General features: G+C 35.8%; 1 protein-coding gene across 1 annotated transcript; it reads left to right on the plus strand.

Moving 5' to 3' along the window:
* The first annotated feature begins 12,663 nt into the window (after positions 1-12,663).
* LOC129226241 (sushi, von Willebrand factor type A, EGF and pentraxin domain-containing protein 1-like) lies at positions 12,664-23,128 on the plus strand. The gene is made up of 5 exons (XM_054860841.1): positions 12,664-12,862; positions 14,365-14,601; positions 17,458-17,679; positions 22,659-22,883; positions 23,037-23,128. Exons 1-5 carry the CDS (start codon positions 12,664-12,666, stop codon positions 23,126-23,128), a joined length of 975 nt encoding a protein of 324 aa, XP_054716816.1.
* The last annotated feature ends 1,468 nt before the right edge of the window (positions 23,129-24,596 follow it).

Raw genomic sequence — 24,596 nt, forward strand, 5'->3', positions numbered from 1 at the left:
GACTGAATTATTATCATATTATATTTGCAACTATTGCATTTAACCTCTTTCATCCTTTGCTTGAAATTTCAAACGTCGCTTACAAAATTCAATCCGACATTTCTACGGCATAACATTATGATGACTTCATTGACTGCTGTGGAAATGTAATACGTTTTCATAATAAAGTAAGAAAGTTTGATTGTAAAAGGTTGAATAGTAGAGACTTTTATTCATGAAACCCAGGCCCTGCAAGGTACCATTGTCAAATGTAGTTTTGTTTCAGACTGAGTGTGAGGATTTATACCATAAAAAAAAGTAAGTTCTTTTTTTTTATAATTCAAAAAAAAAAAAAAAAACTCTCACTTCCGAAATTCTTTGTTTTTACAAAATCTTGAGGGTTTCTTGTAGTTTTTAACTTTATTTTTACTGTATGTAAATAAATTTTACAAAAATAGTACCGTTATTTTATACTAAAAGTTAATTCTTATTGATGACACGAATTATTTAGACATATTCTATAAACGTGCCTCCTTTAGGTACTGAATTTCTGAAAATAAGTTGACTTTAGCATTTTATAAAAATATGAAGATGTTATTTTATGTAAAATGTAGTTGGTATTTTGAAAGAATGTCTGGATAGCAAATTAATGTATGGTATTTTTGTATTATTTATGTTTGGAATGTTCTGTTTAGACATTTTTACCTTTCATACATCAAAAGTTGAGAAACTAAGCGGTTTTTTTTTTTTTTTTTTGACTGAAATAGTTATTGATGGGGATGTTTTCCGCTTTAAACATCGCAATTTGAATCGCTTTGCTCTTTTTTAGCAGAGTATGAGAAAAGATTTTGTTCGATGAAATGCATGTTGAAAAGTAGCTTTTATTTCTATTGGTACATATTACATTGGTGAGCTGTTATAGTAATTTGTTAAGCATTTTAAATACTTTCTAGTAATTGTTCTTTACATACAAAAACTTTCTAGTTTCTGGTATTTTTGAAGCGTATATTCGCGATGTTTTTGTTGTGGTTTTATGCTGTTTTTTTTATATGTATTGTGTTCTGAAGTGCTTTGATCATGTTTTTTTATCTGAATTTTTCCTGTTGGCGCTAAAAAAAGCATCGCTAAGAACGATGTATGACATATGCCGTCATACATCGTTTTCTTGGCGACACTTTCTTGGCGCCAACAGGAAAAAGTCGCCAAGGGTGAAATACATGACATTAGTTTTTTTTTTTTTTTTTTTTTTTTTTTTTTTTAACTTATCAGTAAACTGCATTCCAAAAATAACATTAATATTTTAGAATGTAGTACTTTGACGTCTGATAGATGTTGATCTTAGTCTTTAAACTTTCATTTTTTGTCGTTTCTATGAAAGTCGTATTAGATAGAGCCGTGGTTTTTGTTGACTGCCTGTGAAATTTCATTAATATTTACAGCATATAGTTTTACCGATGAAGGCAAAATTCCTATCCTCTTTAGATCCGCACTTATAGCGAAACAGTCAAATATGTAACCCGGAATCTGCTGCGTACTTGGGCCAGTTATCAGAATTTCTCTTGGCCCTCCTGTCGATTTTCATGTCTCTGTGATGATTTTGTGGTGATTCTATCTATATTAATATTACAAAGCTAGCCGACAGCCCTGGTCAGAGGAGTCTGACTTCGGTGAGGAAGTTCCGGGTTCGAATCCTGGTTCGGGCATGGATCTACTTTCATTCTCCTGTCCGTGTCCTTTCTTTGTGTGAATGTGTTGTACTGCTTTGAATAGTTGCCTACCCTATAAACGGGTTCTTATTGCATGTGTGTACTGTGGAAGTTGGACTTCACACCAAATTACAGTACATGAAATACACCACCAGCTCAATCATTCCAGCCGAAGACCGCAGTTTCGTGCTTATTAGCACTCATCAGCCCGGCATAGGAAGTGACTGAGCGGCAGGTGGAAAACCTCTTAAGGAAGCCTAGAGTCCCAAACAAACTGGTAGCTAATACAGAATTAGCACTGACCAGACGAGTGACCGAAGCAATGGTTCGGTTCAACTCGAAGATTGAAGGCAAGGCATAGTATTTTCAGTAAGTTACCGCCCTATAGCCAGGGCTAAGGCAGAAATACATGAAATATACCTTATTAAAATTACGGTACAGTAATTTACTGAACTTCTACGGTAACTTACTGAACTACTATGGTAACTTACTGAAAATTACGGTACAGTTAGAAATGAGAAGCAGTACAACCCAAATTGCCAGCCTAGCTGGCACAAGACAACAGCAACAACACTACAAGGCTAGAATTTCGATGGAATTCACTTCTCTCTCAGTTTAGATTTAGCGGTTGCATTAGCAATTGCAATAGCTATTGAATTAGCTATTGCATTACCATCTTCGAGAGCAAAAATATAGTTGTCAAAGTTTATAGATTTAAGGCTTGTTTCACTAACTTATCCTTCAAACTTTTTATAACCTTTCACATTGTAACACAATCACAAAATGGGGTGGTTTCCTTCAGTCAAAAGTACTACTTTTAGTCATTGAAATGGATAGAATGAGCAAAAAAAATAACATGGGCCCGGAAAATATTTTCATTTTCCTAGCATTTTTTTTTTAATTAATTTTTTAAAATATCCGATTTTTCAAACAAGGCGTGTTCTTGATGACGTCACAAATGATGCTTTTTGGCGCATCTTTCTACTACGCTTCCACGTTATGATAATCAAGCAGCGAATTAAAATTGCGCTCTACGCTTGCTATCAATCCTATCGTTGCCAATACACGTGAGTAAAGATACGAATTAAATATTTAGCTCTGTGAGTGGCAGCACAGAATGGCATTTCATCATTTGTGATGTCATCGCCATCGCCAAGAAATGTAAACAATGAAAGCTCACCGATTTAAGTAATTTTTTCAAAATATTAAACTTAAACAAATTATTTAAAAAATGGTCAGGTCCTACGTTTTTAAGCATGCTCTTACAGAAAAAAATACTTTTGAAATCTTGGAAACGACCCCATTGGCAAACCGAGGAAAACTTGCGCAAAAAAAAAAACTAATCGCTGTGCAAGAATGGGTAAAAATAGTGCGTTTAATTTTTCAGCCATTTTTACCGTGGCAGATATTATTTGTAAGATATGAATCACTTTACATCCGATATTCTTCCTGAAGGGAACCGGTTCTCTCACTCGCAATCGTGACGGGATTTCCTAAATGCAAAATCAATCATAGCTGTACCTATGATGAGCAAGACAGGACAGGACTCGCCTCCAATTGGCATGAAGAAGATTTAGCTCTTGAGCGTTGACATCCTGTCTAGGATGAAGACAACAACAATCTTTGCATGGATACTTGTAGCTTCGAACATAGACGCCATTTTGTCTCAAGGTAAGTCAAATGATCTGGTGAATCAGAATTAGACCGGGCGCCCCGGAGGGAAATGAGTATGCAAAATATGAGGACCGAATTCTGCCAGTTGGTTTTGCTCGTAGTTGAGAAAAGCTCAAAGATTAACAATATCTTCACGTATCTTGCCGGTCGCATGTTTGACCCATTCCTTTTTCAATTGCCTCTTATCTCTTATTCGTAAGAACAATCGATGGATTGCATACTAAAATGTTATTTAATGATTATTTTAGTCCTAATTTATAGTTAATTGTTTGTTTGAAGTGGTGGTGGGTTGTTTTAATAAAATAATAATAATGATGTTTAAAAAACAATTTTAATCATTTAATAAAAATTAGATGAAATATAACTCATAAATTATTATGATAATCATCCTTATATAAATAATTGCTGATGATCGAGTAACCCGCTTGTTTCAACAAAGAAACTCGCGCCACGGCATGATAATTTTATGACATGTTTTGGTAATGTTTAACATGAAGGAAAGGCTTTGTTGTGATAAGGCTGAACTCGATCCGGCAACTTAACAGTTTTACTAGTAAGACTGTGTCGTTTTAGGGGAATGAAAAAACAAAAACAATGAACGCTATCTACTGGAGTTTAGGGTTAATCCACAGGTGTTAGGGTTAAAATTTCAACTATCAAATATCAACAAACAGGTAATGGCTTCGTTCAAATGTAGAAGAGTAGAAGCAATTTTCATCCGTCATACCTTGACGGGCGACTTTCTAGTAATTATATAATATTACTCATTTTAATTTAAAAAATATTATTGACACAAATGAATACTATTCTGCAGGGAACCTCGATTTCAATGCAAATAGTGAGCTTTTGGAGCAAAAATAGCAAATTAACAAAATAAACAAGATAAAATAGAACTGAGAGCCAAAAGCTATTTTTGCTATTTAAACTGTCTACTGTTCATTCTCGTTGCTTTTATCGGATGTCTTTTAATCCGAAAGCTCACTATTTGCGTTGAAAAAGAAGTTCCCTGAAGCCTGAAAACACGTATATGCAGCAATCTGCTACTTTTGTGCGTCAAGACGTTGTTGATAACCATTTATTGTTGAGACATTTACTTAAATGGCAACTTCAAGTCATTGTTCTACTGTTTGACGTTCTTTCACAAGTTTGAAATAATGGCTCTGGCAAAGATAGCTTAGTCATTTGTAACTGATCTAAGGCACCATTCAGCTTTTCATAGCCAATTAAACAGAAATTACAGTGAAACCTGTGTAAGTTGACCACTCGCGGTGCAGTACTTTGGCGGTCAACTTAGACAGGTGGTCAACTTATAAAGGGCGGTAATGTTTTTTTTCCGGCATTTCTTGCACCATGTATTCATTTTTTGAGGAATTCACCCTTACTCTTTCTGTTCAGCTCCACTTTCATTGTTTAACATTATTGAAAGTGAAACAATAATTAAACATACTATTCAAATACTTTTGTTATTTTCCCTTGTTTTTAACTATATTACATACTGTAGATTTAGAAATTCCATATATGCCACCTAATTTTCTCTGGCTTTCTCCATTTTCAATTGCTCTTAATATTTCATACTTTTTATTAATCTCAAGTTCCACTAACTTTCTTTTTGAAGTCTTTTTATGTAAAATTAATAGCACAAAGAGCAACAAGCTCGACTCTCCCAGTTCATAAAGGCAAAATTAAAATGTCTTAATCCCTTGCACTAGAAACATGTAACTTTACTTATTACTAGGCCCAGATCTGCGTACCCGCAGTGCGAGGGGCCCGCGTCCTTAAAGGGGCTAACAGCCCTAGAAATTGATGAAAAAAGAGAAAAAAAACTAGCTCTTAGGCTTATCGCTTTTCAAATAGACAGTGCTGACCACTAGGGAGAGGCCCACATATTTTTTTGCAGGGGGCCCAAAATGTATAGATCCGGGCCTGCTCTTTTTTGCAGAATTCCTGTGTTGCCACACCGTATTGCAACTGAAAGAAAAGACTATGAACTTTTCTACTGACATCTATTTTTATTGAAAAGAATACGAAAAGCTATCTCAAATAGAACAACAAATGAAAAACAAGTTTGGAGAATAAAGAGCAGCATAAACTTTATGCTGCTGTTTAGTTAGTAAAATGCTAGTATGTCATTAAAGCATTAAAAACATTCTTTGAACGCTATCAAAAAAAAATTATTGTTATTATAAATAAATAAGTAATAAAATAAAATGCTGAAGAAAGTTTAAAAAAATAAACCAAGTGGTCTACTTACAAAGGGTTTTTTACAATACTCGAGACCAAATTTGGCGTACATTAGTGGTCAAGATAGACAGGTGGTCAAGATAGAGAGGTGGTCAAGTTACAGAGGTTTTTCCTTCATTATATGAGATAGGGCTAATTCCGTTCCTGACAAAAGCGGTCAACATAGACAGGTGGTCAACTTACAAGGGTGGTCAACTTTACAGGTTTTACTGTATTAGTTTGCAACTGTGATAAGCAGTTCTACAAATAAATTTTTGCATTGTTGTCTTTAACAAAAGCAATTGCCAAGCATCTGTTTTAACATGTTCGCTCCATCAATTATGCTCATTCCATTTCTCACGTGAAATCAACCTGTCTCCTCTTCAGAGACAGATTTACCACACCTGGGTTCCCCCCCCCCACACACACACACACAAAAATATGAAGGTAAGTGTTGGATATTATTTTGATAGAAAGAAAACTTTAAAATATCGATTTCATACGAAAAAAGTTAATAATTAAGATGTTTTGCAAAGAAATAATTTATTATAAATCTAAAATAAATTTATGGTTTTCATGTTAGAAATTTTTTACAGTTGCAGATGGAAAAACTATGATACAAATGGTAAAGGTAAATAATAATGTGCTTTCTGCGCACCAAAGATTCTTTATATATTTTCTCCTTTGTTTTCTTGTAGTAAATTCATCTATAATGTCCTCATAATCAAGTTTTAGGTCGAAATTCCTTCTATTGATAATGCAGCTAATAAAGATTATTTACCATCAGAAATGAGAGTACACAAAGGAAATCTTCAATAGCGAAAATGATCGTTCTCCACAACAATTGGCTAATATGCTTTCATTTTGTCAAATGACAAAATTTTTTTGTTCTCATAAGTTAGAAGCCCCGAACAGTGGTCCCTAATAAAAAAAATTTGATGACAGAGATTTGGTGCTCCCTTTCCTTTGGTGCCCCGGGCCCGGGCCCCGAATGCCCTGCCGTAAATCAGTCCCTGCTCCTCTTCATTAAATACTAGCGGTACCCGCACGGCCTTGCCTGTTTTAGAAAACTATGCCATTTGGTTCGCTTGTAGGGGAAAGCGTTGTACTTTGGGACAATGCTTATTCCTTAGGAATTTCTCTTTAGCAGCCATTTTTTGGTAATCTCTAATAGTAACCTTCACCACAAAGTGGTGCCATAGTGAAAATCAGCAGCAAATGGGTAAAATTGACGATTTTGTGAGAGAAAGAAAATTTCATGACTCCAAAGTAAATATTTTCATCATTTTTATTTCATTTTCTGTCTTTGTACTTGTGAAACTAATTAACTAAATTTTATTTATTTATTTATTTTTTAAATAGAAGTACTTTAAATATTTTGCTTATGAGAAAATAATGATCTTGATTGACCAACATTTTGGTTTTTCTTAAACCACATGGTGATTGTACCTAGGGACAGCCAAGCATATTGTCTTAGGACACGTTCCGTGGTACAACATATGCATGGTTCTTAATAATTAACATATGTTTAGGAACATGGAACAATGTTCTAATCTTTTGTAGTCTTTTAAACACATTCAATGTTAAAAAAATATTTGTAAATCATTAGTCATAATTCATTATTAATGATTTAGTTCATTGCCATGGAAAAAAATACATTTTTTGTTTTTTGGTGCAAAATTTAAGTATATGGCTGTTTCCTGAATCATGAAGACTTTCCCAAAGTGAAACAGGATGTGTCCCAAGGCACAATAGGATGATGTACCATGGGACAATTTGGAACTTTTACTTTAAATGGCTGTCAATATTTTATTTTCAAACTGTCCGAATTTTAAAAAAATATATCGCATAGAAATAGGTTGGGGTATTTTACTGTGACTTCTAGATTTTAAATTTGGTTCAAATAATTGGCGTTAAAAATTAAAATATGAAAAGTGTCCCAAGGTCCCCCTTTTATTTGCAGGTAACTTTTGTTATGCGTTCAGTAACATTGTTTTTCAAGATCTCTGCACAAAGTGCGTAGATTTGAAAATTTGCCACCTACGACTACCAGTTGATTAGCCTCTATTTTGTCAAGAACTCGATTTTTTTGCAAAAAAAAAAAAAAATGCAAAAGAAAACAAAATCGTGGTTGCATATACTCGTGTACGCTTGTCACTATATTTGAGCATGGCCCCACTAGATGGCACTGACGCTTAACGAGCCTTGACAATTTCCGACTTTGCTGTGTTAAACCGATGCAACTAAACTACGATCCGCTCATGCATCCACCACTCAATGTCAACGTTTCAAAGTTTGTTTATTTTGATTGGACATCGCCCATTTGAACCACAAGAGGCGCTGAACGGATCCCCTGCCTCCACCAATCAATGGCAACGTAATGGAAATAGGTGTCGGAAATAGCGCCGACTATGTTGCCATGAGGTTCAGCGATTGTCACGGCCTGTAAGCGTAAGCGAAAGTTAGTGAGGCCATGATTTGAGGCATGATTTTATGCTTCAAATTTTTCGAGATATCTCGAAGCTGTCGTCAAATACTCGCCATTCCCGACTTTTCCATCCCATTACATCCACGATTTTACTACCAATGAAAGTAGAAATTTTACCCTCAAAAATTAGTGTAACTATTAGATTTGTAAATTTCAAATTTTGTTTTACGTATGGAATTTAAATTCATTTAAACAGCTCTGTAATATTTGATATTAATACAATCAATAAATAATAAATAAAACCCCCAACCGTAAACTTTACAAACATTGAACGAAGGACAGAGAGAACATTTCGTTCTGGAATTACTTTGAAATTAAAATGTTTTTATTATTTGAACAGAAATATTAACATCATAGATCAGAATTAGCAGTAATAAACCGATACCACACAGAAAAAGAATTTCTGAGTAAAGGTATAATCCGACCATACTTCATCTTTTCTTTATCTTCTTTATTAATAATAAAGCTGAATGTCTGGATCTCTGTCCGGCCATCTGTCGGGATGTCTGTGACGTGCATAGCACCTAGTCCGTTCAGCCGATACACAGAATTAGTTTGTAGCACGGAGGTGTGCACCTCGAAGCGATTTTTCAAAAATTCGATTTTGTTCTTTTTCTATTCCAATTTTAAGAACATTTTGCCGAACAAACTACCATAACGCAGACGATCAAACTACCGTCAGATAGGCGAGCGAATGAACATAGCACATTGGCGAGAACTTCATCATCCATTATTTCTGAATATACAGGCTAACCAAATGACCTTTTAATTTTCTACTACGGGCAAAGCCGTGCAGGTATCGCTAGTTAAATGTATAAAAGCAAGACAAAAGAAAAAATATTGTTGCTTGCTTAAAAACCCGGCTGAAGTTTTGCAAAGTTTCCGTTCTTTTCTTGCTTAAAAAGCCAAATCATAAAATTGTTATAAATGACATCCCTATCAATCGTTTTCTTAGTACTTACAAGTATAGTGCCTAGAAAAAGGAGAGGACTCTTTCTAGGCACTATACTTACAAGTGAGTGGAATTTATAATATTAGTATCACTCCAATTAGAACTCAAATCATTCAGTAGTTTGCTCTTTTGAAGCAAAATGTTTTGTCTGCTTCATCCTCTAATATTTATTTATTTTTCATTTATTTTATTTTATTCTTCAGTGACTTGCCCCGATCCAGGAAATGTGCTTAATGCATATCGAGTGAATATAAATAGTCCGTCCGGACTATCTCCAGTGTATCTTCCCGGACATACTGTCATTTACGGTTGCAAGTCCGGCTACGTCTTGGAGGGAAACACCTACATCTCTTGCCTACCTTCCGGAAGCTGGTCGAGCAAAAACCCGGTCTGTTATTCAACTGCAACCACAACAAGTAATAGTTCATTTTTTCTTGAAAATTATTTTACTATTATATTTGTTTATTAGTAGTGGTACACGCACGGCTTTTCCCGTAGTGGAAAAATTTTCTTTTGGTTTGCCTGTATGTTTACAAATAATGTATGGTGAATTTCTCGCCAATTGGCTTGCCCATGTTACGGTTCCACGTTGTGATAACTTGGTAATTTACTCGTTCATCTTATGATAATTTTGCTCGGGAAAATGTTCTAAAAATTGAAATAGAAAAAGGGGAATAAAAATAGGGAAAAGGAGAATTTTTTAATTTTTTTGTTAATTTGTTTAAATTTGATTATTGATGTTTTTTCCTTTAAATAATTCTTTATTTTATTTTATTCTGGTTATATTTTATTTCATTTATTAATTTAGTTTGTGTGTGTGAATGTCATTGGCGTAGCACAGAGCGTTTCTAATAAAATAATAATAATAATAATAATTACTATTATTATTAAAAATAAATAAATGAAAAATATTTGAAAATATATATATATATATATATATATATATATATATATATATATATATATATATAAATTGTTTGAAAAAATGAGTAAAATGAAAAAAGAGAATTAAAAGTAAAAAATAAAAAAGGGAAAGAGGGTTTTGAAAAATTGGGGGGGGGGGGGGGGATTTGCACCATTGAACTTTGGCGGGGCAGCCCTGGTGACTATTGTGACCGCCAAGGCAAGCTCAACTGTCAGTGCTGACCGGGGGACTCTAAAATATTCCTAACAACCGTCTCAATGGGTTGGTTTTTCTTTCAGTGAGGGTATTTCAAGAAAAATGTTCACAACACGAAATCAGTTACGGACAAGGGAGTTGGGGGCTCCTACCGGAAATTTTACGAAGTCGAAATTAGAAAAATGCAATTTTAGACTATCTTTGGTCACGTTTGAGAGTCCGGTGATTCTCCTCTGGAAATGTGTTGGTATTGAGGTCTTAAAAATGCAATTGTATCCAAGAAATGCAAAGGAGAGGGAGGAGACGTTACCCACAAGAAATTATCTGAAATTGAAGTCCCAAAGACACCATTGTAATGTATGTCTGGCTCAATGTAAGGATAAGGAGCAGAAAAACTAGAAATTTTCTTCCGGATATTTTTCGAACTTAAAGGTTAAAAAACGCAGTGTTCAGCTCTCTTTCATTTTATCAAAATAGTAATGACGCCTTTTAGATCCGGGTTTTCGCCCCACGCTTGAATTTTCCACCCTTTCAGAAAATACCATTCAGGGTAAGAGAGCCGGCTCCCCCCCCCCCCTTACATCCGGCTCATTCACCGTCGCTTAGCTGGTGTATGAAATCAAAAACCTGTGATTCTCAGAATAGTATAATTTCAAGAGGTTATTCAGTCAGTTTAAAGTTAATTTTTCTAAGTTAATTATATTTCCTATACCCTAACTTAATTTCTTTACCAGAAGGAACTTATTATTGAATTATTATGTATGGGTTATTCTTCAAAAAGTAATTTTTCAGCAGTGATGCACAATATGTGTATGCTATCATAAAGCTTTCAAAAGGCACTGATTTATTAAGTGTTAAGAAAAATAAAGAAATAATGTTACTTGTAGGAAAATGTGGTTGGCATTAATATATTATTTTTGCTTTAGGAAAATTTAAAAATGCGATGATAGAATCTGCGTTATAAATGAAAATTTTTGGAAACTTGAGGGTATACGCTATATGTCTAAAAAATGTTCGAGAGTGTACGGCGTATATGGAGTATACATTATGGGAACACCCCTGCTTTTCAGTCACACGTCTTTTACGGTAAAAACTTTGGGGAACAATTCTTTAACAATGTTTTTCTATTTCATCAAAAATATATCTATTTAAAACTGCCAATAATTTTTAAATAATGATTTTTATTTTAATATATTTTTGGTTCGCAACATGTGAATTCTCACCTGTGGCATGTCATACACCATGTGTGACTGTTTATGTTGCCTAATAACGTGTTTAATTAAAAGTATATATATATATATACTTATTTATTATTTCTTAGTGTCTTAAATTCTAATTGTTTAAGTACATTTAACTTTTCAATATTGTGTTTTAGTTCGTGTTAGTAGGATAAGGAATTATGTCACACAATAAATTCTCACCTCCTCTCCGTTACCCAAAGACAAAATGCCATTTCTTAATAACAGATGGTAGTAATGACACCACATTTGATTTCCCATTTTACAAGGAAGTCAGTCCCCTTGTTAATTTCCAGCCATAAAGGCGTTGTGAAATTTTTGCTGAAAAACAAGATGATATATAGATATTGTGTTTTAAAAACCAAGTATGGTTTTTAAACCTTAGTTACTAAATAATTCGATTTCTCAGAATAATGCAATTTTTCCATTTGCGGTTGTTAACTGAAAAGGAATAATTAATTTTCAGTATGATTCCATTGCTGTCCCATTCCGAAATTTTTTATCACGTGTAAATTACATTAATAAGCAATTTTTTTTTTTTTTTTTTTTTTTTTTTCAGATTTGTAAAAAAATTTACTTTTCAAAATATTCCAAGTCGAATATAAATTTGAGTGACCTTGAAACATGAATTTCACGTAACCTTGCCAAGTGCCATACCTTGTGAAAGTCTATTAAAAGAGCTTTAAAATGACACCTAGTACGACACTATAACTCCGGTAGAAGCTGAGAAAAATGAATTTACGTAGCAACCGAAATGTCACTTTTTTCCATTTTTCGAGTACTTGCATTTTTTTACTTCCGGGTTTCCATTCCTATTTTGATAAAATCAGAGCGGACCTGACGCATGCGCAAATTCGTCGGAGCTTTCGGCAAAAGAAAATAGACAGTACACTCCAAGCTTTCTTTTTTTCTTTTATCTTTCCATTTTCTCTCTAGTAATATTTTCAACGCAGAGCGTCACTAGACTCTGACTTAATCCACTGTGAAAAAAGTTCGACTGTTGGATATGCTAAAAATCGCTTCCGTTTACATTATGTAACTCTCAGTTGAATTTTTGCATTTGTAATATCAAACGGATTTGTTGCAGAGGGAAGCTTCTAGAGTCTTACATCCTTACTGTTTTTTTTTTTTTTTTTTTTTTTTTGGCTTCCCGTACTGTAATACGAAAGTGGTAACATTCTTAGCGGGGCAGTTCACGGAGTCGCACGCAGCTTCAGTTTGGTGAATGTGATTATGTTTTAAGTGCTCTCTTAGCATTACACTGGAATATTTTTACTGACGGTAGAATGCCGAGAAAATATGTAAGGAATCATACAGTAGCCAGAGGGCAGTGGACTGAGGAAAATTTAATTCTGGCCATGGCAAAAGTAAAAAATGGTGAAATATCGAAAAACAAAGTTTCTAGACTTTATGGAATACCGATTCGCACCTTGAGTAGGCGCCTCAAGACTGGTGATACTAAAAAGACTGGACTAGGTCCTCAAGGTATTTATTAAACATTTGTTGTTAATTTAAGGGGTCAAAGAACTGTTAAAAACTTAACGCGATGCAACTAATGCCCATTATTCAAAAGCTTGTAAGTATATTTTTATAAAATTATGTTATAAAGCGTATACCTTCCTCAAGTTATGAACCTCAATTTACATTTTTTAAAAACAATTTTTTTTCTGTCTTAAAATATAAAAGAGGGAGAAAATATTTATTTAAAAAATGTAGTTGAGTTTTTAGTAAAGTTGTGGTTCAGGCTATAGAAATAGCCTAAACAAATATACAAAAAAAAAGTTGTATGAATATATGAAAAACTTTTTGAGATATCATGCACGCAAAACGAAAAACGGACTTCTGAGAAAAAGAGGTCTAAGCAGATACTGTTAAAATCCAGATTAACATCAACTAATAAAGAAACACCAACAAAATTGAAGAGTCTCATCCCATTCCAAAACTACCCAGTTCGACTGTAAAACGAAAACAAGTTGGTTGTATTTTGACTTCTCCTGATAACATTAGTAAGAAACCGTCTAATGTCAATTTAATTAAAGGAGCAGCTAAAAAACGCAAATTAACTGGTTCAGAATTGAAATCTTTATCTTCTGTCTCAGCATCTACTTCAATTATAGATGACACAAATGAGTGCGTAGAATGCTGGGAAAATTATTATTTAACAAAAAAAAAAAAAAAGACTGACTGGATTAAATGTGTTTTGTGCCAAAAGTGGCTGCATGAGTCATGTACTATGTATTCTCCAAATTGCAATAATTGCTTCGCAAAAAAAGTACAAAAAAATGTAATAATTCTATATAAGGCATTTCTCCCACATCATAGGGCATCTCTCCCTCACCATAGGGCATCTTTCCCACACGTTGTGGGAGAGATTGCCAGCTGTGTACTTGTAATTTTTATTATTAATTTCTTTTTAAATTCATTCTAAAACTACTTAATTGCAATTGTAATGCTTAATATTAGTGTGTCTTTCGAATAAAAAATAAATGGTTGTTTTATAATGATTTTTTATATTTTTTTCCGAATTTCTACAAAAAGTTATGGCGTCTCTCCCACTTTTACCCTACGTACGTATGTGTGTATGTGTGTATGTATCTCGCATAACTCATAAACGGTATGTCCTAGAAAGTTGAAATTTGGTACGTAGACTCCTAGTGAGGTCTAATTGTGCACCTCTCCTTTTCGTTGCATTCAGGTGTTTCTAAAGGGGTCTTTTGCACCTTTTTGGGGGGAAATCATTGTTAATTTCGATGCAAACTCAAGTAGTGTAATAATTAGGTAGACACTTTGCGATACATCGCCAGTCTTTTGATCGCCAAGTTTTGCCGCCAACTTGGCGACAAATTTGGTGATTTTTTTTTTAAATCTGGCCACTGTTGGTGATATTCAGATAGTTAACTACTGAATCACATTAAAATTGCCAATAATGGGAAAATAACATAAAATTGGTGTAAAAAGCAGTCATGTGATGCTCGTTTCTTTTTTAGCGGAAGCGTCACCGGATCAATCGCTCTGTCGTGACCCTGGATACATCAAAAATGGCGATCGGATGTCCACGCACCCCATCACTTCTCGTCAGCACCAGCGGGGATTTCGACTGGGGACGCAAATGACGTACTACTGCGTCGAGGGGTACCAACTACGAGGAACGGATTCCATATACTGCACTAGTGGAGGAAAATGGACGGCGAAAAGGCCGTTGTGCGAATCGACTCCCAAATCGGGTACTCGTTCTTTCTATGTTTGTCTCATGTGTTTACTTAAAAATTCAAGGTAATTAACTGTCTGTCCATCACGAGAAAAGCTCTCATCGAAATGTCTGCGCCTGTATATTCCTAAATCAACTAGGTGTGACTCATTTTTCCAAGGGAAGCTTAATGTTGGAAAAACATGTACGGCTGCACAAAGACGAGAAGAAGAATGGCGAAATAGCGCCAAAAAAACCCTTTGCAGAAAATGAACAAAGTCCGTTTTTATCCTTTAAACTTAAACACCTTTTTTTTTTTCAATTTATCTTTTTTTTTTCGTGCAACCCCCCCCCCTCTCCTTTTTTGCGCTCACAATTCTTTAAACACGTGAACTTGTGTACCATCGCTCTTTTTTTTTCTCTCTGTCTTTTTTTTTTTTTTTTAAGCCGTCTGGAGGTCAAGGCTGGCGCCCTCTTGAGGCGCCCAGTCCGTCCTTGGTAGACGGCCTCAGACTTTACTGCGGGAGCTTTTCTCGTAAAGGACAGACACTGGATACAAAGCTTCTGTGAAAGTATTTTTCGTTATCGCTTGTTTACTTGAACTTTGTTTACATTAAGCAGTTTTTTTAATGGCCTGCGTTTTTTCACCTTGTTGTTTTTATTTGTGGTCTAATTCGGCTTCTGTTGTAGTCAAAATGTCTGCTCATCAACCAACCTTGAGTTGCATTTGTTCTGAGCATTGCCACTTGACTGACTGGTAATATTATTAAAAAAAACAATTTGTGGTACTAGGAACTAGGGTAACCGCACCAGTCACAGACATGCTCAAGACATCGCTCTGAGGTTGACTCCATTTTCTGAGCCTTTTAATGTATTTAGAATTTTTGAACTATTTTTCTCTCATGCAACTACAGCTCATCTATCAGTTGGCTGTTTCTGGATCCTCTGAATGCGTTAATTCTATTTTTACTTGCTCCATTTCGAACAAAGGTCCGATCCCCAGTAACAGACACCGGCAATTCTGATGATACCCAGTAACAGATAGGATGAAAAAAGGATGATTAATGAACAGAATTCCCCTTTTCGCTTCAAAATATGCAAAAGTTCTTCATTTTTAGATCAAAACCTTATTAAATTAAAATAAACATGAAACACCGGCAGACCTTGCGCTGGCTGTTCTTAACCATCCACCACTGCCTGGTAAATACCAAATGGCTCATAAAATTCACTCTGATAGCACTAGATGGTTGCACCGTAGTCATGGTTCGCAGCAACATCAGTTAAACAAGCCTAAAATTCTTATTATTTAAATCTAAACTTATGAGTATCTGTTACTGGACCCTTGTGTGCTACTGGTGCCGTTACCCTACCTGCTAACCAGTGGCTCTGTTATAACTCCTAATCAACCACCAATGTTGATCAGGCTTTGGAAAATCCAACTATTAGCCAATGTTGGAAAATCTAACTTTGATTAAGCAACGTCTATCGAGTTCAACCTGAATCGGTTGATTCAGGATTAGCCGGACGTCTTATTCAAACCCGGTGCTCGTTTGATGTACTGTAAAAATCATTTCAAACAAGACATAGCTGTTCATGAAATGGCAAAAGATGAGTTTGTATTCTTTTTGAGTGAATATACGTAATTTGAATCTCAGTGGTGAATAGAAAATTTTTAGGAAAAGCTAATTGAAGGGCTCGGGGCAAGATGTGGTATGCCACATGGTGTGAGTTTTTCAGTACACCAATTTCCAACTCATAAAAAATATTTGTAGAATTTTTCAAAGAAACTATATATTCTACATCCTGCAATACTAAAACCGGATATGTTTGTCTTCAAATCACATCATCCATTGTCAGATTTATTTCAATTTTAGTTATGAGAAACGAAAATTTTGATGGAAAAGTCACTCCTTCTGACTCGTCACATTTCTGCCCCGAGCCTCTCTATCGTATTATTGTTATCGTATGCTTACTTAATAAAGAATAATATTGTATTTTATTTGGCCACACCGTCAATTCTCAGTAACTGTTTCATTTCAGGATAAATAGCTAAAAATGGTTATAAATGTACACTCCCCTGGCTTGCCTTTTTTCTATTTTTTATACGAACACGTTCAACGTTCTTTTTTAAAGAATATGGCGCAATATTTTTTACCATAACCGTGCACCTAAATAAACATCAAAACACAATATATTCATGAATATACAAAAAATATTTATTTTCACGTAACATAATAATAATGTTACCCTCACCTGGCAAAATTAAAAGATTAAATTTAGCATCAACACTGCTAATAGATGTCCTTGAACGCAAATATCCAACGTAATACACACTAAAGTTTAAAGCAAGCGGTAACGGCGATTTAAAATTCAAATAACATCGCATCAATACTATTTGCACTGCCACAAAGCGTGCTTGTGCCAGCTGTTGCAGTGTTTCCACTGGTAAGTATATGTTTTTAAATTTTATCGTTACCTAAATGTGCAATTGTAAAATGCAACGTTTGTTGTGTTTAGACATCAAGGATTATGTTTAAGTACTGATAAAAAGAACGCGTGATGCTTTGTAATAGGTTATGTACGATTTTTTCACTTTTCTGGCGTCACTCCTCTGGCAGTTTTTGTTCCAACAACCCCTGACAGCACATTTTCCATTAATGCCTAAAACTCAAAAAAGTTCATACATCTTCTGGCTTTCGTATTCACAAACCCAAAAATAACGACAACAAGTGAAATAATGAATGTCAAACTAAACAGTTTCTTCATGACGCAAAAAATTCATTTATCGTATATTCACCCATACGTCAGCTCATGACCCTAATTTAGGCCGGTAATTCCGAACGAGTTGTACTTGATAACCAAGCCACTGTCATTTGTTTTCATTATCATTTAGACGTCGAGTCGTACTGTGACAACCCTGGTCCTCTCGCCAACGGTCAAGTCGTCATGTCTCCGTCTCAAGGAAGTCGCCAGCCAGCCATAACAGACGAAGGTTTTCGTCAAGGCACCCGTCTTCAGTTTTACTGCGATCCAGGTCATAACATGATCGGACATGATTCCGCAACATGCGGATCGGATGGAATGTGGTCGACCAGTTTTCCCTATTGCGAGAAAGGTAAGTAGACTCTACTCCCTTGCAACAGTTAGAAGCACTAAAGATTTTTTCTCACAAAGCCACTATAAGTAGCAACAAAAAAAAGTCATCATACCCCCAGTTGCTTTGGCTTTGAGCTATATTGTCCATACAGTGAAACCTGTGTAAATTGACCGCTTGCGGTGCACTAATTTAGTGATCAACTTAAACAGGTGGTCATCTTACAGAGATTGATTTATATGGTAATGTCTAATTCCGTGCCTGATAAAAGCTGTTAACTTAGACAGGTGGTCAACTTACAAGGGTGGTCAACTTTACAGGTTTTACTACATTTATATTCATTTCCGAATGATGACTCATTCAATATTCTAACATTGAACGACAATGAAGACTAATACATGAAAATAACCTCTAATTATGCAAGTTTTTTGAGCAATCACGGACACAATGACAGACATACAAGCTGACACATACACACGCACCCGCCTTTACACACATACACTCACGCCTTTCTGCATACACGCAGGTCTACGCATACACGCAAGCCTAGCCTACACATACACACAACTATACACACGCAACCACCCAGGCGGAGGGGCAGGCTTGAGGAGACAGAAGCCGTTTCTAGAAACAATAACTCCCATGAGTAGGGTCCTGCCGAAACTCGTGATTGCGAAAAACATAATTTGAATTCAAAATTTCAGAATTCAAATTATTTTTTTTTTTTTACACTCTGTAAATGTTCGATGTGAGCCGTATGTCATCGATATATTCCCTGGTAGTAGAGTAACCCGTATCACAATTCTTGAAGCATCGACTCGGTAATGGTTATTCCTGCCGTCAGGATACGAACCAAGAGTTCTTATAACGTTTCTAGTTATGGCGTGTATGAACATGTGCCCCAAACACAGCGATAACAGAGGAAAATCATGCATACTGTAACATAGAAAAACCCTTTTCTTACTTACTTGCTTTGCGTCAGTTCATTAAAAAAAATAATAAATAAATAAACTGTACTCGAACTGCCAACTGAAAATACACTTTCAAAACTTGTTGAGTTTAAGGTTATTTTCATGTATTTATCACCGTTGTACGTATTACACTTTTGAGTGCATGGCGTTTCGAAAACTAATGAATCATTTGTAGTTACCCTGTTCATACATACACATAAGAGTTTCTTTATATACATCAATTTAACATACTCGCTTTAATACACGTCGTTCAAATTGCATGATTTTTTTTTTTTTTTTTTTTGAGCAATCACGATTCCTAATTGCTTTCATTTGACTGTTTTGATGTGCTATCATTTTATTTTCCCTCCGCCATCGCCACCCTCTGCAGCATCACCGTCGACCGGATACTCACGATGCTGCTCCTCTGGCGAAAACCGTTTCCAGATTACGTCCATACACACACACACACGCACTCATACATGCACACACACACGCACTCATACATGCACACACACACACACACACACACACATATATATATATATATATATATATATATATATATATATATATATATTAGGGTGGTCCTTATTTTTGAAGTTGTAGATATTTTACACGACGCCCCCTCAATTTGTTCCATTATACAAATAAATGATCCATGCAAAATTTTAAGTCAATCCATCAATATTAACACGTGCCCCTAGGACCCCCTTTTTTGAGTTTCGAAGAAAAAATTGCGGATTTTCTCATTTTTATGTAAAAATATTCCTAGGTTTCATATTTAAAGTAATTTTGAACCTCAATAGATGCTGCTAATTCCAGACCAACCATTCTCTCACTTTCATTATGTAAAATTTTACATATTACATAGGGTACATGTACACCAATGGCCTTGGGACGGGCATACCGCTATTCGCGCTCGTTTCAAACCAAGCGGCAGGGGAACATTTCTTTCCACCAAGATAGACGCAAGGGATTCTAAAAGTAATTAATGAATAATTTTTGACTACAACAAAGTGCCTCCTCCAGGCTTTGGGGGTGTTGATTTAGAAATTTTTCTCTGTATGTAATAGGTGTGGCAAATAGGGTCACTAGGTTTCCATGCTATAAATATACTAAGTAATGACGATTATATTTTACTTCACTGTTCTTTAGTTATATACTTAAATGTTTATGCATTCTTATAATTTAAATTTTGAAAAATCCTTGATTACCCTACCATAAAAATAAACTCTATTTTCCATTCTAAAATATAAATTTAAAAAAAATTCCAGATCGGAATAATGTAAAAATCTATACTTTAAACTGTTTTCTATTTCAGTACATAGTCCTTTATTATCATCAAATTTCTCTTGCAATTCAGAAGATTTTGAAACCGAAATGGGTATCTATTCTAACCTGTTGAACCTTTTGTTCTATATGTGGTCTACCACAACGCAAAAAAGCTTGACAACTATTGATATCTGCTCGCATTTCATCAATGTTAGACAAATGCCATATCAGGGACAAAGATGCTGCTCATTTATTAACAACGTATGTAGATGCAGTAAATTTAAATCCAAATAACCTTAGGATCAATCGTACATCCCTTAAGAGAGCAAGAGAAAATCTTCGAGGGGTAAAATCAGATTTCATGAATTTAAATTTAGTTTTTTTTAGGTAATTCCCTGGGATACAAAGCTACATCCAGATGTAACTAAAAAAAAAAAAAAAAAAAAAACGCCGATAGGCTTACCATGATAGCTTCAGGTCCTAATGTTGAACAGCTACTCAGAATTTCTGAGATACTTCTTCAGTTGTATATGATATCTTAGATGATTGGTAACTGTTCAAGCTGTAGTGTTTTATACAGCGGCTTACAATACCGGCCGTATAAATTGTGCATGTAATTTTTAAGAGGAAAAGCTGAACGGTGATATATTGCATTTGTATTGCTATCATCATGCACCTGAAATTGTACTGCAGAGTGTCTTTAAAGAAGTTCTGCCTTTCTTAGTTCTAGACTCGATATTCCATTATTTAAGCGCTTCAACATTCAAAAAGTACACATACCACTTAAATTCTAAAAAAAGAATTTGATGACTTATTATTGTTCGTAGAAAACGGAATTAAGAAATATTACAGAGAATTCTCATAACGTGTAATAATATTTCTTGTTGAAGTCCTCCCTCCTACATGGATATGTTTTCGGCAACGTAAAGCTTATTTGTGAGCCAGATGGGTGGCAAAAGGAATTTATTGTTTGAAAATTTATACATTTAGGAAACAATTTAAATTGACCTTACGTGAAGAGAATGCCCGTAAATGCTGCTTTACAGTTAAATGTTGTGTGAAGATATAGTTTTTCGCAGCAACCCATTCTAGGCTTTTTAAATTAATATAAAGTCTAGTGTCTAAAAAACCTGCAGCGTACAAAATGATGACAAACATGCAGTAGAAGCAATGATTGAAAAATTCATAAATCATTTATGGTACTTCGGGAATGAATGATAGGAAAAGACTACTTCAAAAGAATGCTTGTTGAATAGGAAGACGTGCCTGATGACTGTATAAAAAATTTCAGATAACAGTAGATGATTTGGAATACTTTCTATGTAAAAATCTTCCTCTTTATAAAATCAATTACAAGTCAATAAAACTTTCTGATAAGTTACAAACACCAAAAGATGTTTTCCTATTTGATCCTGATTCATGGAAAAATGAAGGAAGTTATTAAAAGGGAAGAGATATCGTTAAAATGCTGAAAGTTGTGAATGATACAACTGAAAGAGGAGCACAATTAATGGAAGAATTTCACAATCAATTTACCAAATATGAGTCACAAAAACAATTTAGTATTTTACCAACAGTCCAAAACTATCGGGAAAAAAATGCACATGATTGAGATACATTGAGAAAAGCGTACGATTAAGGTAAAGTTTATAAAGCACTATTTCATTTTTATTCAATGTAAAATCTTTAGACGATATGAAGTAATTAAAAAGATTAATTTTAGTGCTACCTCGCTGTAAAAATATTTTGCAAACATTGGAGAAACGATGTACGGGGTCTGAAGTAAAAACTCGAAGATTTGTGGGAAAATTATCAAAAGTGTTAAAGTTCAACGGCATAGGGGCACGTGTTACTATTGACCGATCGAGTTCAAATTTTGCACACGTTACTTTTTATTATAGTGTCAAAAAACTAGGGGGCGTCACTTGTTGAATTCCGAAAAAAAAAATTTCCCATATAAATAAGGACCACCCTAATATATATATATATATACCCACATACACAAACACATAATACACACACATACATACAGACACCTACACAACTACCCACACACTCATACCTGCACACAGACACAAACACATATGCCAATACACAAAGACACATACCCCCCCCACACACACAACACACACACGCCTACATACATACACACACACACACAGACTCGTGATTGCGAAAAACATAATTTGAATTCAAGATGTCAAAATTCAAATTAATTTTAATTTTTGTATTTTTTTTACAATTGTTTCGATATGAAAAGAAAACAATAAAGAGATATGCGACTAACAGAATAGACTTTCACTTTTTTTGGGGGACAGCGTAATATGCATATATGTAAGGTAAACACACCAGTATAGTGGCCAGTGCTTAGTAGGCTTTAGTAGTGGCCACTTCAAGGTTTATATTTGAAAAAATAGGATTCCAAGTTTCCCAAGAGATTCAAACGTGCAAGAGGTAATACAAATATCTTTGGTAATACCTCCTGCACGTTTGATTTCGGACAATTACCTGCACGGCAATCCGATTTCGGAGCTTGATTCCAACATATATACTACAACAGGGTCTTCCAGAAGTCAGTAAACATTTTAAAACCTTATGGTTTTTGAATTAACGTGCAAGAGGTAATATCTCCTGCACGTTTGATGCACTTTTGAATCCTTTGGGGTACCTGGAATCCTATTTTTTCAAATATAAACCTTGAAGTAGCCACTACTGAATCACTAGCCACTGCCGGTGTGTTTACCTTACATCCATGGTTAAAGAAATTCTTTTCAGATGAAGATGAAAATGAAATATTTTGCCGGGATCCCGGTACCATTTCAAACGGCAGAGTGTCGGTGTTTACTCCGAAAGGCAAGGAAGGGAGGCTGTCTGACAAATACACACAAGGAACCATCTTAGAATACGAGTGCCAAAGTGGGTACCAGATTACTGGATCCTTTTCAATCTCCTGCGAAAGCAATGGATTCTGGTCCGGCGTCACTCCCTCGTGCGTAGAAGGTAAGACCAATATCTTCAACATCCAAGTTACAGTTTTTAGATCCTTAAAACACATTTAACACATTAACTTGGAATTTCACGTTTCCGTTAACAATACGCGGGATGTTCCGAAACGATATTTACATTTTTGATCTTTGCATTCTGATGTTTTAGAAACTCAGACAGAAAAAGAAAGGTGCGGTTTGAGAAATAATGTTTACACCAGGGCCGCGGAGTCGAACTGGTTTTGGGGTAATATAGTCTGAGTTGGGGTTCGAAAGTTTAAACTTCCGAAAGTCGGAGTCGGTCAAATTCCCTCAAAGCCCGCAACTCTGCCAGTGCTTTCGGAGTCGGACTGATTTTGGAGTAAAGGAGTCTGAGTCGGGATTCGAAATTTTAAACTTCCGAAAGTCGGAGTCGGTCAAATTCCTTCAAAGCCCACAACTGTGCCAGTGCTTGCGGAGTCGGACTGATTTTGGGGTAAAGGAGTCTGAGTCGGGATTCGAAAGTTTAAACTTCCGAAAGTCGGAGTCGGTCAAATTCCCTCAAAGCCCGCAACTGTACCAGTGCTTGCGGAGTCGGACTGATTTTGGGGTAAAGGAGTCTGAGTCGGGGTTCGAAAGTTTAAACTTCCGAAAGTCGGAGTCGGTCAAATTCCCTCAAAGCCCGCAACTGTGCCAGTGCTTGCGGAGTCGGACTGATTTTGGAGTAAAGGAGTCTGAGTCGGGGTTCGAAAGTTTAAACTTCCGAAAGTCGGAGTCGGTCAAATTCCCTCAAAGCCCGCAACTGTGCCAGTGCTTGCGGAGTCGGACTGATTTTGGGGTAAAGGAGTCTGAGTCGGGATTCGAAAGTTTAAACTTCCTAAAGTCGGAGTCGGTCAAATTCCCTCAAAGCCCGCAACTGTGCCAGTGCTTGCGGAGTCGGACTGATTTTGGAGTAAAGGAGTCTGAGTCGGGATTCGAAATTTTAAACTTCCGAAAGTCGGAGTCGGTCAAATTCCCTCAAAGCCCGCAACTGTGCCAGTGCTTGCGGAGTCGGACTGATTTTGGAGTAAAGGAGTCTGAGTCGGGATTCGAAATTTTAAACTTCCGAAAGTCGGAGTCGGTCAAATTCCCTCAAAGCCCGCAACTGTGCCAGTGCTTGCGGACTCGGACTGATTTTGGGGTAAAGGAGTCTGAGTCGGGATTCGAAAGTTTAAACTTCCGAAAGTCGGAGTCGGTCAAATTCCCTCAAAGCCCGCAACTGTGCCAGTGCTTGCGGAGTCGGACTGATTTTGGGGTAAAGGAGTCTGAGTCGGGATTCGAAAGTTTAAATTTCCTAAAGTCGGAGTCGGTCAAATTCCCTCAAAGCCCGCAACTGTGCCAGTGCTTGCGGAGTCGGACTGATTTCGGAGTAAAGGAGTCTGAGTCGGGATTCGAAAGTTTAAACTTCCGAAAGTCGGAGTCGGTCAAATTCCCTCAATGCCCGCAACTCTGCCAGTGCTTGCGGAGTCGGACTCATTTCGGAGTAAAGGAGTCTGAGTCGGGATTCGAAAGTTTAAATTTCCTAAAGTCGGAGTCGGTCAAATTCCCTCAAAGCCCGCAACTGTGCCAGTGCTTGCGGAGTCGGACTGATTTTGGAGTAAAGGAGTCTGAGTCGGGATTCGAAAGTTTAAACTTCCTAAAGTCGGAGTCGGTCAAATTCCCTCAAAGCCCGCAACTGTTCCAGTGCTTGCGGAGTCGGACTGATTTTGGG

Source organism: Uloborus diversus, chromosome 7, assembly GCF_026930045.1.
Source record: "Uloborus diversus isolate 005 chromosome 7, Udiv.v.3.1, whole genome shotgun sequence".
Classification (NCBI taxonomy): domain Eukaryota; kingdom Metazoa; phylum Arthropoda; class Arachnida; order Araneae; family Uloboridae; genus Uloborus; species Uloborus diversus.

Bases quoted from the DNA above. Each gene is read 5' to 3' on its own strand.
- LOC129226241 (XM_054860841.1), top strand. From the start codon at position 12,664: ATGCCGAGAAAATATGTAAGGAATCATACAGTAGCCAGAGGGCAGTGG. The intron at 17,680-22,658 runs GTAAGTAGACTC...AATTCTTTTCAG, and splicing joins TTTTCCCTATTGCGAGAAAG to ATGAAGATGAAAATGAAATA. The intron at 22,884-23,036 runs GTAAGACCAATA...CTGATGTTTTAG, and splicing joins CACTCCCTCGTGCGTAGAAG to AAACTCAGACAGAAAAAGAA.